Here is a 13275-nt window from a genome sequence, read left to right as displayed (position 1 = left end):
TAGTTATTATCAGGTTCTGATGTATTTTGTTCTGTTATAACACGTAATATAATATTTAGAGAAACCTGTGATACAATAAGCATGTTGTGGAATGTAAGACGTTCTATTATACTAAAATATATATGTGAGAATATATCACAATGTGAGAAACGTGTAAGGAACTATAAGCAACCAACTTGGTCAGTTTTAGTATTATCTCAAAACCTTAATATATCATGCAATGTGTAAACACCAAAATATCTTAGCTTAGCATTCCACTCGCTGCCTTTTGAGTTACAATCTCTGTCCCTGTGGAAGGGATGTCGGTCAATGGTCAGTATACACATGATAATGATGATCCACTGTGTTCTGCAACTCAGGTATACGGTTGCTTAGTGTCATTTTAATTTCAGTGATAATGACATGATCGAGATAACAAACAACGATTTAAACCATAGGTACACATCACAAATGTACAGTAATACAAATAAATGCACAACTATATTGGTGATTGTAGGTATCAAATTATTTGCGGTATGCAAATGTATATCTTGGTAGTCCTTCGAGTTGAAGAAGACTGTATGTATAACGACAAGGGTAAAGCACTGCTCACCATTCCATATAATCACCCACACAGCCAATAATATTATAGAAATTAGAACACTTTGCTAAAAAAAATCAGGCTTTGTGACAATCTACAAACTTTAAATCTTTCCAAACTTTAAATCTTTCCAAACATCTACAAAGCTTAAATCCTTCCAAACATCTACAAAGTTTAAATCCTTCCAAACATGTACAAAGTTTAAATCCTTCCAAACATGTACAAAGTTTCAATCCTTCCAAACGTCTACAAACTTTAAGTTTAAATTCTTCCAAGCATCTACAAAGTTTAAAATCTCCCAAACATCTACAAAGCTTAAATCCTTCCAAACATCTACAAAGTTTAAATCCTCCCAAACATGTACAAAGTTTAAATCCTTCCAAACATGTACAAAGTTTCAATCCTTCCAAACGTCTACAAACTTTAAGTTTAAATTCTTCCAAGCATCTACAAAGTTTAAAATCTCCCAAACATCTACAAAGTTTAAATCCTTCCAAACATCTGCAAAGTTCAAATCCTTCCAAACATCTACATAGTTTAAATCCTTCCAAACATGTACAAAGTTTAAATCCTTCCAAACATCTACAACGTTTAAATCCTCCCCACACATGTAGGTGTATAGGGTGGTACCCATCACATCTCTAAAGCCCCTAGGCAACAAATCTGTGTAAGTACTACAGCAGGGATCTAGTCCACCGGTATTGGTGTGTGTTCTAGTAACGCAATCATTCCCACAATTGCTAAGCGCTAGGCACAGAAATCAGCGATCTACTAATTCCTTGTTGAATCCAGATGGTGGTTAAGTGTTGTCAGACTTTACATGTTCTTTGCTCGGGGCATCTAAAGGAAATATTAAACAAACATGGCAAAACAAACAAACAAAACAAAAACAAATAATTCAGATTGACATGACCATTCTGTTGGTAGTGCCAAAAATTGTCACGAACATCCTGTCAATAGTGCCCCAAAATATTTCATTGACAGTAGTTCCCAAAGATTCTTACTGTCAGGATCATCCTGCCTATAGTGCCACGATTCTTATCGACAGAAACATCTTGTCAATAGTGCCAAAAGATTCGTATTGACAGGAACATCCCGTCGATCACCTCGGCCTTCTAAAAACATTACATGGTCACCCGTTAATAGTTTCATCAGGTTGGTAAGTCACTGAATAAAAAGGCTCTTTTTACACAACCAAGAGATTTATTCCACCGACGTTTCGGTGACCATCTGTCACCATCTTCAAGGCAACGCATAGTGATGTCATCTCCTGTGATTGCACATATGTAAATATTTTGCGTTTGGGAATGCATCTCATAACGTTTTAGCAGCAACACCTGTGCTGCATTGCTATGTGAACCAGTCAGAATTGCCTTGAAGAAGGTGACAGATGGTCACCAAAACGTCGGTGGAATAAATCTCTTGGTTGTGTAAAAATAGTATTTTTTTCATTACATGGTCATGTCAATAAGAACCTGTTGACATTAGCTTGAAAGTTCATCTGTGTTGGTAGAAATCATTCTTAAACGAGTTTTAACTGTAATTTCCAACACAAAAAATTGGACTTACCCCAAATTTTCGACCGTACGACATCGGTCTTTGTCAAGGAGTGATCCATCCACCGCTGGGATGACTCCTTGACAAAGACCGATGTCGTACGAGGAGTGATAAAAAAGTCCTCGGCCTCTCTCAAAAAACGTTGTTGAACAAAAATTTTTCTTGCAATATTTTTCAACATAGTCTCCTCTGACTTCAATACACTTGGTCCAGCGATGTTCCAGCATTGCTACCCCCTGATGGAAGAAGGTTGCATCTTGGGCCTCTAGATAGGCCTCAACAGCATGGATGACGTCATCATCAGTCTCGAAACGGTGACCACGTAAATGGGACTTCAGTTTAGGAAACAGGTAGAAGTCCGACGGAGCCAGGTCAGGTGAATAGGGAGGGTGGGGTAAGAGTTCAAAGCCACATTGGGTTGCTGCTGCCACTGACACCTGTGCTGTGTGAACAGGTGCATTGTCCTGGAGCAACAGCACGCCAGCTCGGAGCTTTCCTCTCCTTTTCTCTTTGATTGCTGCTTTTAGCTGTCACAGTTCTGAAGCATAGTACTCTCCATTGATGGTTTGACCCTTTTGCAAGTAGTCAATCATGATGACTCCCTCGCTGTCCCAGAACACAGAGGCCATCACCTTGCCGACCGATGCCACGCGCTTGAACTTCTTGGGTGGCTGCGACCCCTTCTTTGTCCATTCTTTACTCTGCTCTTTTGACTCTGGATCAAAGTGGTGAACCCACGTCTCATCTTGGGTCACAAATCTCTTGAGGAAGTTGGCCGGATTAGACTGGAAACGGGCCAAAAGTGTCCTGGAAACTTCCAACCTGTTCAGCTTCTGATGACGAGTCAACATTCGGGGTACCCACCTTGCAGACAGCTTGCTCATCCCCAAGATGTTGGACAAAACATTTTGAACTGAGTCATAACTGATGCCCAATGAATGCTCTATATGTCGGATGGTCGCTCGTCTGTCATTCATTATCATGCGATGGATGGCCTCAACTTCATTCTCTGAGGTGGCTGTTTTGGGGCGTCCCGACCTTGGGTCGTCTTTCACGCTCTTCTTGCCTCGTTTGAAGTTAGCAACCCACTTCTTTACGGTGGAATAAGAAGGGGAGTCCTCACCAAGTGTGTTGGCCATGTCTTCGTGGATTTGCCTGGGTGTCATACCTTTTTTTCGTTAGATATTTGATAACAGCACGAACCTCTGTGGCGTCCATTTTGTGATTTTCTTCACACCTGCTGATTTTCAAGGGGCGCCGCGCGCTACTTAATGAATATGAAAATTTGCATTTCTGTGGACAGTGTCTTAAGATGTCATAGTATACAGTTATACCCAAGAATGGAAGTTACACCCATCGCTTCTAGGTGAGGCCGAGGACTTTTTGATCACCCCTCATACGGTCGTAAATTTGGGGTAAGTCCAATTTTTTGTGTTGGAAATTACAGTTAAAACTCGTTTAAGAACCTGTTGACATGACTTGACAGATGAACTTCACCTTCCGTTGACAGACGCTGTCGTACCAAAAGTTCTTCCATCCGTACACGCCACAGTCTTCACCGCCTCGTAAGTTGTTCGGTTGGTCAATCCCCCACATTGTGCTCCTGGTCTCCAGTGCGGTGCCGTCCATCCATCTCCACTTCCCTTCTTCGTTCCGATCATGCAGGCCGAACCAGTAGTCACCCGACCCCCCGAAGGCGTATTTCGCATTGATGAGGGAGACCAGGAAGCCGTTTGTCCCGGGGTCACGGGGCATGGCGAGGGTGCCCCCGTCAACACGACAGGCCGCAGCCGCGCCACTGAAGGTTTTGATTGACAGGGACGCTTTGAAGCAGAGTTGGCGGTACTTCTGATAGCCGTCAGGGCAGGTCGCTGAGAAATAGGGTTCACATACCGGGTTTTTATTATCATATGAATTCAGTATTATCAAAATAGTTATCAACAAAAAGTTTTATTGGCTTTTTTTAGGACGGAATAACTTCTGTCTTTTTTATCTGGCGTCCTTGCACCATTCTGTAAGAGCTTCATTAAAACAAATCAAACCTTTATTATGTACTTTTGCTGCACGGTTGGCCCCTTATAATAGCTAATAGCTAGTCGGGCAGCCTTGGCTGCTGTACAGTGTACACAGCCAAACAAATAAATAAATAAATAAACCTTTATTTCATTGGCAGGTTGATAGGTTTATCATCTGATACTTAAGTAATAATTTTTCCTCGCCCGTGCAGTTTAAATCACACCATTGTTTTACAGATGAAGATGAAATGGTCTTTCCTTCAGAACAATGGTTCTGGTTTCGAGACAGTGCTACGGTTCTTAAACCGAGCGTTTGGTTTTAAGTCACCTCAGCAACCATATTATTGAGTAAAATCACAATCTATGACTTTCTCTGAATATGTATAAGATAAATATACATTGTACTATTGCAAACAATTCATTCTTACGTGGTGGGTCAGTTGCATCGTCCGATGTCTCTTGCAGTTTCTTGGTTTTGTCTCCCGCCTTTTCCAGCAACTTCAACATGTCTGAGATGCCAGACATCTGAGAGTCGGTCAGTTGTGCCAGGCTGGCTGCGAGTTTGCGCAGGGCGTTTCCGTGTTTTTCGTAGCTGGCTGACAGGCCATATGTTGACTTAGTTGCCTGTAAATAAAAGACTTGCTTCGTTATTATGGTAGGAAAATGAAAGTGACTGAGTTGTGTCAGTTTTTAAGTTACAAGATTGATGTGTTGATAGGTCAAATATTCATAGACAAACTGTTGTATATTACCTGCAGTTCTAAGAATTCTCAAGAGAACACTTGTATGCATATAGGACACACACGCGCACGCACACACACGCACAAACACACACACGCACGCACAGACACACACACACACAGACACGCGCGCGTACACGCACACATACACAGAGAGAGAATGTACCTATTAGTATTCATTTATGTGTTTCTGTGTGTGTGTGTGAGTGTGTGTGCATGTGTGTGTGCGTGTTTGTGTGTGTGTGTTTGTTGTTTGTTTGTGTGTGTACTCAAATCATCAGATAACGTTTTTCCACACCTGTTGCAGTTTGTCAGCGACATTACTCAGATCAGCCGCGTTCATCTCCGTCTTTTTGTTCAGCCATTTGACCGACAGCTTCAGATCCGACATTGCCACCGCTGTGCATGAAAACAACCCAAAAAATGTCAACAACTGAATTATTTAGGCTGCACGTCTAGGAGCCACTGTTGGAAAGCTACTACATGTAGACAACACTCACCCAGAAAGATGACAGTGCCCAGCAGACAGCAGTTCAGCACTAGGGACAGCGCGGAGACGGTTTTCATCATGGCGCTGGCGCAGACTCGGGGCTGACCAGGGCTTCTCATACCGACCCCTGGGATGTAATTTCCAACGACCTCATCGGTAGAGCTTTCTGCAAAAGAGCCAGGTTTGACCGTGCGTTAGTCTTTGAACTTCTGGATCTGTATATTTCTACTTTTAATTCAATTTTTATCAGTATTATGACAGAGGAAATAAAACGAATGGAGAATGTTACCCCAGGTGAATATTATATGACCCTGTATCACACTGCACGAAATGGCCTCGGATCCTGACGTATTCTGAAGTGATCTGGAACCTAAGATCCGGAAGAATCCTAACGGATCCGGGGCCATATATTTCCGGCAGGCTAGTGGGCATCCAAACGGGACTCAATGTATCACTTACACAACTTGTGTAAGTACGTACTTACACAACTCAAACATGCAGGTGGTACCGCATTGAGTCACAATATTTGGATGCCAATAATAGTAATGGACACAGATGCTTGCAGGATGTGTAAAATATCTACTCTGGACGTACCCGTAGGGGTGCTTTGTTCAGGAGCCCTTCTCCTAGCCGAACTCCTCAGTTTGGAGACAGCACAGGCCTCCTCGTACTCATTGCCTGTGCCGTTGGCGTAACGAGCTTCCTCGCAGCAGTTTTCATCCATCGCAGTCAGCCCTTTCCCTACAGCCAGGTCGGACGCGATTTTTGCATTCACAGCTAAAAACAATGTTGCATACGTTCATCCGTGCTAGCTTTCGCCCTTCTAATACCAATGATTCTTACGGCAAAAAGAAATTACATGAATCAATGCATACGAGTGAGTCAGACGTCTATGAAGAATGTTGCCTACGTTCAGCATTGCCAGCTTTCCCCCTCTAATACCAGCAATATGTGTCTCACGGCAAAACAAAATTACATGAATTGATTCATAAGAGTGATTCAGACGGCTAGGTTTTGGGGCATTGTTTTATACATTTTTTTTTGCCCAAAGGCTAATTGCAGACAAACAAGTACATGGAGATACATGGAAATCGATATTGTTATCTAGTCTACCGTGAAAGTTTTATGTTAACTATGGTTGACTATGGTTGGGGTTGACTTCTTTTTTGAAGACAGCGATATTGATGCAAAGATATGCCGGCGGGGGGGGGGGGCTACCTATCGCTCAAATCATATGTTGTCTATCTTCTCAAGGTCATGTTTAATCAGCTAGTACACTCATTACTGCCTTTATCTTCTGAAACACCAAATCAAATCGTCGCTGTGCTATGACTTTTCTTAGAATTGTAGCAGGAACGTTTCTGTCGTCATCTATTGAAAATGTCTCTAATGTAGCGTAAATGTTGGGTAACGATTTGTTCTCCAGAGATCGATACAATTTTTGAAGACTTAGTAACGTGATGCCTCATATTCAACATTTTCTGGAACACACTAAAATTGTAAAATTTAGACTTAGTAATTATAACTTGATGTTTTATGGTCAATTTTTTTATTCAATATTCGTAAGATTGTGATATATCTTACCTGCATTTTCCGTTCTTGATGCTTCCGGTGGCCCCGCATTGGTACCCGACGCCGATGTCCCCAAAGAGCTGTTCTTGTCCATCGTAGGCTTCCCTGTCTTTGCTACAGCGCTGTTAGAGCTTCCCTGTCTTTGCTACAGCGCTGCTGGAGCCTCCCTGTCTTTGCTACAGCGCTGCTGGAGTTTCCCTGCCTTTGCTACAGCGCTGTTGGATCACACACACCTTACCTATCCGCCAGTGAAACTAAGCTTGTGTTCCACCTTAACAGATTCTCCTGACTTTTATTCTATCCTCCCAGATAATGGATTGTCTGGATGCGGAAGGATTTAGGTCACCAATCTCGTCAAATATGCGCAGACGAATCAAACCCAATTCATACCGAACATCTCATCTAGGAGTTTCGATAGAAATGTATACAACTTGTTGATAGCATCATATCATTAAAAAAGAGCAAAGAACAGCTAAGAACGTTTCCCAGAACAAGACACCGTGGACTCAAATTGGGGAGGAATAATTGCATCTCTAATTTTGTTGCTGGATTGTGCTCCCCTCCCCATGCAGACAGGTACCGCTGTTATGATTGTGATAATAGGGGACAAAACATATATTTGGAGGATAATCGGGGGGGGGGGGGTTCTTAGAACATTGACACTGTGTAACCAGCTTGTGCCAACGTCAGTTTACCAACATCGTAGTTTTTTTTCAAACGTATAACAATTACATCTGAGGGAATACGACAAAAATATATGAAAACAAACATCATATATTTCTGCAACGCACTATCATATACAAACGAGTTATACCACCAACAAACAAACCGACAAACACAAAGGGTCCACTGCAGCACCAAAGGAACCCCCCAAAAGACCCATCTTCGAACTTGACCTTCGTTTCCCCAATAGAAACGTACTTACCAAAATCACCAACATCCGTTTATGGCATCAAGAGTTATATCGCCAACACCATCACTCCACAAATCCAAAAATATAGGATTGCGAAATGATCTTAGAATGTCTTGATCAATTCTACATTTCTAAGCATTTTCACTCTGGTTGGTAATATTTTTTTTGCAAATGGCAAAGATATACATACATTTTTATCACTAACGTATGGAATTCTGAGATTGAATGTCCGGCCGGTATGAGTATTATTTGTCTCTGCACATGTGATGAGATCGATGACCCACATATTTTCGTCTGCAGACAATCATCTGGATGGATGGAGTAAAGATGAAGAAAATCTTGTAAGGTAGAGCACAAGCTAAGTTTCACTGGCGGATAAACCGTGTGGTCTAACAGCGCTGTAGCAAAGACAGGGAAGCCTATACGATGGACAAGAAGAGCTCGGTGTCGGGTACCAATGGGGGGTCATCGGTAGCATCAAGAACGGAAGATACAGGTAAGATATTTCACAATCTTACGAATATCTAATAAAAAATTGACCATGAAACTTTACCTTATGAAGAAATCGTTACCCAAAATGTAACCTGTACTCTAAATCAAGGGTATTGTCACCCATTTCTGATTTAAAATATGAATGTATGATGAATAACATTTTATTTTTGAGTTGTATTTCAATCTTGATACCGAAACATCTGGGCCTAGCGATACCAATACGCCATCCATGTACATGTGTGTTTCAAAATCATTTTCGTACATAGATACTTGCATTTAATCTCCAAGAATGATCTACACGGTGCACCGAAAATCGTATATGCTATAAGCTAGCCAGAGAAGCTCCAGTCAGTCAGGAGCTTATCTGGCTGACTGGAGCTTCTCTGGCTAGCATATGCGATTTTCGGTGCACCGTGTAGATCTGCTTGGAGATTAATCTGCATTCACAGTATTAGAATTGAAAATATAGTCAACGAAAGTCGTATATTTGCATCAATCTAAAACAATTCCCCAAATCTAGACGTCTGACTCGCTCGTATGCATTAATTCATGTAATTTCTTTTTGCCGCAAGACGAATATTATTGGTATTAGAAAGCTAGCACGGATGAACATATGCAACATTGTTTTTAGCTGTGAACATAAAAATTGTGTCCGATCTGGCTGTAGGGGAAGGGCTGACTGCGATGGACGAAAACTGCTGCGAGGAAGGCTATTACGTCGGAGACACAGGCAATGCGTACGAGGAGGCCTGTGCTGTCTCCAAACTGAGGAGTTCGGCTGGGAGAAGGGCTCCTGAACAAAGCACCCCTACGGGTACGTCCAGAGTTGATATTTTACACATCATGGAGACATCTGTACCCATACTCTTGCATGAACGATATGCATATTTAACCTTTAAGGCTTGTATGCTTAACCCTTAACCCTAATCTTGCTATATTCATACTTATAATTTATTCCAAATATATGCCATTCAATAGAAAATATAGAATATTTGTAAAATATTTGCAATGTTTTGCCCGCGTCAGTTGATGCCCCACAGGACCACACATAAACAAATAAACGTTTCAATATAACGTGTACAGCAATATACAAATACTGGTAAAACCCCATGAGAAGTTGTAAGACATATTCACTTATTTATTGGCACATGTTAAAATATATTGCACTGACCCTGTTGTCTCAGAAGTTGTAAAACATGTATACGGGCAGACTCACGGTGGGATTTTTTCTTCCGATTAAAGATGTCAAATTGGCACTTTATCTAATATACGCGCGGCTTAACGTTCATGCGTTCATAAACCTTAGGGCCCTGCCACACTTGTGCGTATATCAAAGTGCGCATGAGTTGCGCAGTAATATTTTTGGGTTTAAGTAAATTTTGCGTGGAGAAAGATGTTTTCTACTTTGACCCACCTTTGTGCAGTCTAGTTATCAAACCAAAGAAATTCTTCGGCTGCAAACTTAACCTAAACCAAAACCACGTTAATACGCAACTCATGCGGACTTGTATATACGCACAAGTGTGACAGGGGCTTTAAGCACGACAAATCATTCTTTAATACTGCATGCCTCCTGAGCTCATATTTTGTACCTAGATGCCAATCTTCTTTCATTTTATTTATTTTGACATACTGGTTTTACAAGTAAGTAAATAAAGAAAAATACAGATCCAGAAGTTCAAAGACTAACGCACGGTCAATTCTGGCTCTTTTGCAGAAAGCTCTACCGATGAGGTCGTTGGAAATTACATCCCAGGGAACGGTATGAGAAGCCCTGGTCAGTCCCGGGTCTGCGCCAGCGCCATAATGAAAACCGTTTCCGTGCTGTCCCTAGTGCTGAACTGCTGTCTGCTGGGCACTGTTGTCTTCCTGGGTGAGTGTTGTCTACATGTAGTCGCTTTCCAACAGTGACTGCTAGACGTGCAGCCTAAATAATTCAGTTGTTGACATGTTGTTGGTTTGTTTTCGTGTACAGCGGTGGGAATGTCGGATCTAAAGCTGTCAGTCAACCGGCTGGACAAAAAGACGGAGATGAACGCCGTTGATCTGAGTAATGTCGCTGACAGACTGCAACAGGTGTGGAAACGTTATGTATAGTTTGAGCACCCACACACACACACAAACAACAAACACACACACGCACATGCACACACATGCACACGCATACACACACACGCGCACACAGACACACGCACACGCACACACATACAGACACACACACACACACACACACACATACACACACACATACATGCACCCACAAACACACACACAGATATGCACACACACACACACACACACACGCGCGCGCGCGCGCGCGCGCGCGCGCACACACACACACACACAGATGCACACACACACACACACACACACACACGCGCGCGCACACACACACACACACACACACAGATGCACACACACACACACACATACACACACGCGGTCTGTATGATTATCTGGTATCACAGACCCATCTAGCTTCCAAAGCATTCGACACAACTCAGTTACTTTTATTTTCCTAGCATAATCACAAAGCAAGTCCTTTGTTTACAGGCAATTCAAACAACACATGGCCTGTCAACGAGCTACGGAAAACACGAACAGGCCCTGGACAACCTCGCAGCCAGCATGGCACAACTGAACGATTCTCGGATGTCTGGCATCTCAGACATGTTGAAGATGCTGGAAAAAGCGGGAGCCAAAACCAAGAATCTGCAAGACAAATCGGACGATCATGAGCGGGCGGAAACTCACCCACTACGTAAGGATGAATTTCTTTTTGGCAAAAAAGTCCCTTATTTGAAAAGAAAATATCAACATATTTTTTTGCAGAGATGCCCATTGTGAATTCAGTTTATTCTACGACATCGTTAAGGTGAATTAAAGTTGATATAAGAACAAAAGCAGTCTCCGAAATAGAACCATTGTTCTGAAGGAAAAGATATAACAGAGGAAAGACAATATCACCTTTGTATGCAAGAACATTGGTGCACGCAAGTTATATGCAGACGAATTATATTGCCTTGAAAAAAAATATGAAAGAAGCATCAAAGTAAAGTGATCTTTAAGAATGATACAAGGACGCCAAATGAAAAATTTGACTTTTTTATTGATTGTCATTCAAATACAAGTTCCAACGGTATCATAAAGGCATTATGTTCCACAGGACCCTGCCCTGACGGTTACCAGAAGTACCGTCAACTCTGCTTCAAAGCGTTCCCGTCAATCAAAACCTTCAGCAACGCGGCTGCGGCCTGTCGTGCTGACGGAGGCACCCTCGCCATGCCCCGCGACCCCGGGACAAGCGGCTTCCTGGTTTCCCTCATCAATACAAAATACGGCTCCGGAGGGTCGGGTGACTACTGGTTCGGCCTGCACGATCGGAACGAAGAAGGGAAGTGGGAATGGCTGGACGGCACCGCACTGGAGACCAGGAGTACGATGTGGGGGAAAAAGCAACCCAACAAGCATGGGCACTGTGGCGTGTACGGATGGAGGAACCTCTGGTACAATGTTGCCTGCCACAGAGAGCTGATGTTCGTCTGCCAAGTCATGTCACCAGGTTCGTAATGCAAGCGTATTTAATATAGGGTTAATGACCCGCCCTGAGGTCTATACGGTGTGATAAGGCATGGTCGTTCCTTTAACCACCGAATAAAGTGCCGAGGTCGCGAAGCTGTATAATGTTTTCCCGCTTGGAAAGCGGGTCATTAACGTTATTATCATATAGCTATTGTCCATACAATAGTTGGTAGTACTTTGTGTTGTATTTGAATTGTGTAGTATTTGTCTTAACATGAAATATAAAAACAAAACCTCCTGTCATTTTAATGGTGACGTTCGAACACCGGGTCCGTACGAAGTTTACAGACCTGCTTTTCGGGTCTGTATGAAGATTACAGACCCGCAAATGAAGCCTTCTGATTGGTCAACGATATCTACCTGTATGATAATGTTTTATCAAAGCTGAAGTATGTAGTTGACGGAGAAATATCATTTAAATGAATAGAGTCGATTTGCAAGTCCATGCCCGAGGGCTTATTGCAACATGAAACAATGTATAAAAAAAGTATACAGACAGTGCAAGTTGACAATGGTGACAAGTGGAACAAAGTTGTAAGAAATGCTACGGAATATAATCTAAGCCTTTTGGGTTTGGCTTCTTTTGTGCAAGCAACAAATGCCCGAAATAAGTGTTTAAAAAAAACGTCCCTCGTTTTAGTGCCGGGTGGTAACGTGTGCGAAAAATGATTTTGGAGAAAAAGAGACGATGAGGTTTTGCAGTTGTGGAAGCGTAACAAAAAAAGTAGACAACATTATTAGATTTAAAAAAAACGAGAAGAAGACACACGATGTTACCTAAGTCGAGAAAAAACAACTACTAAATGAAAACGTTTGTTTTATCTTTCTTTTAGATGCCCGAAGCAACGAACGTCTGCCCTAGCATTAGCAAATGTCAGGATGGAACCATCTACATTCAACAAGGACTTAGATGTAGATTATTGCCTCCTATGGTTAGCAAACAGCACTGATTAGAAATAGTAAGCTTAGTTGATTGATTACATATTGCTACCAGTGGACGAACCCCCTGCCGATTTTTGGCTACACGTGAATAGCATGTTGTCAGTTCTTTTGGTTGTGTGGATAGTATAGATTATATCTATTTAAGACTCCATTGTTTTTACCTCATGTATGGACTAGCAATAATAGCAAACTGCATTTTGTCCACTAATCATTATGATGATTCTTTGCTCGTTTGTCTACATCATAACCAATATCATCATTATCATGTTCCTACTTGTATATAAAGTCCTTGATTTGATGAAAAGTTTCAATATGTACTTTCATGAAGACGCAATGGAAAGTTGTATGATTATGCAAAATATTGCTTTATGGAGGGTTGTAGACCAAATGTG

The 13275-nt window shown here is 42.0% G+C and overlaps 2 protein-coding genes across 2 annotated transcripts; both read right to left on the bottom strand.

The window, feature by feature from the left end:
- Nucleotides 1-2667: 2667 nt before the first annotated feature.
- Nucleotides 2668-3276, bottom strand: LOC136422681 (histone-lysine N-methyltransferase SETMAR-like). The gene has a single exon (XM_066410516.1). The coding sequence runs from the start codon at nt 3274-3276 to the stop codon at nt 2668-2670; it is 609 nt and encodes a 202-aa protein (XP_066266613.1).
- A 319-nt stretch (nt 3277-3595) lies between these two features.
- On the bottom strand, nt 3596-7048 carry LOC136422668 (C-type lectin domain family 10 member A-like). The gene is made up of 6 exons (XM_066410496.1): nt 6967-7048; nt 5977-6159; nt 5393-5548; nt 5191-5291; nt 4581-4776; nt 3596-4008 (listed from the first exon to the last, which is right to left on the bottom strand). Exons 1-6 carry the CDS (start codon nt 7046-7048, stop codon nt 3596-3598), a joined length of 1131 nt encoding a protein of 376 aa, XP_066266593.1.
- Between the last annotated feature and the right edge of the window lie 6227 nt (nt 7049-13275).

This window comes from Branchiostoma lanceolatum, chromosome 1 (genome assembly GCF_035083965.1).
Source record: "Branchiostoma lanceolatum isolate klBraLanc5 chromosome 1, klBraLanc5.hap2, whole genome shotgun sequence".
Lineage (NCBI taxonomy): Eukaryota > Metazoa > Chordata > Leptocardii > Amphioxiformes > Branchiostomatidae > Branchiostoma > Branchiostoma lanceolatum.
Note: the sequence above shows the minus strand (reverse complement) of the source record. Positions and strands in the feature narration are given on the sequence as shown.

Bases quoted from the DNA above. Each gene is read 5' to 3' on its own strand.
- LOC136422681 (XM_066410516.1), bottom strand. From the start codon at position 3,276: ATGGCCAACACACTTGGTGAGGACTCCCCTTCTTATTCCACCGTAAAG.
- LOC136422668 (XM_066410496.1), bottom strand. From the start codon at position 7,048: ATGGACAAGAACAGCTCTTTGGGGACATCGGCGTCGGGTACCAATGCG. The intron at 5,549-5,976 runs GTACGTCCAGAG...GCTCTTTTGCAG, and splicing joins TGAACAAAGCACCCCTACGG to AAAGCTCTACCGATGAGGTC. The intron at 5,292-5,392 runs GTGAGTGTTGTC...TTTCATGCACAG, and splicing joins GGGCACTGTCATCTTTCTGG to CGGTGGCAATGTCGGATCTG.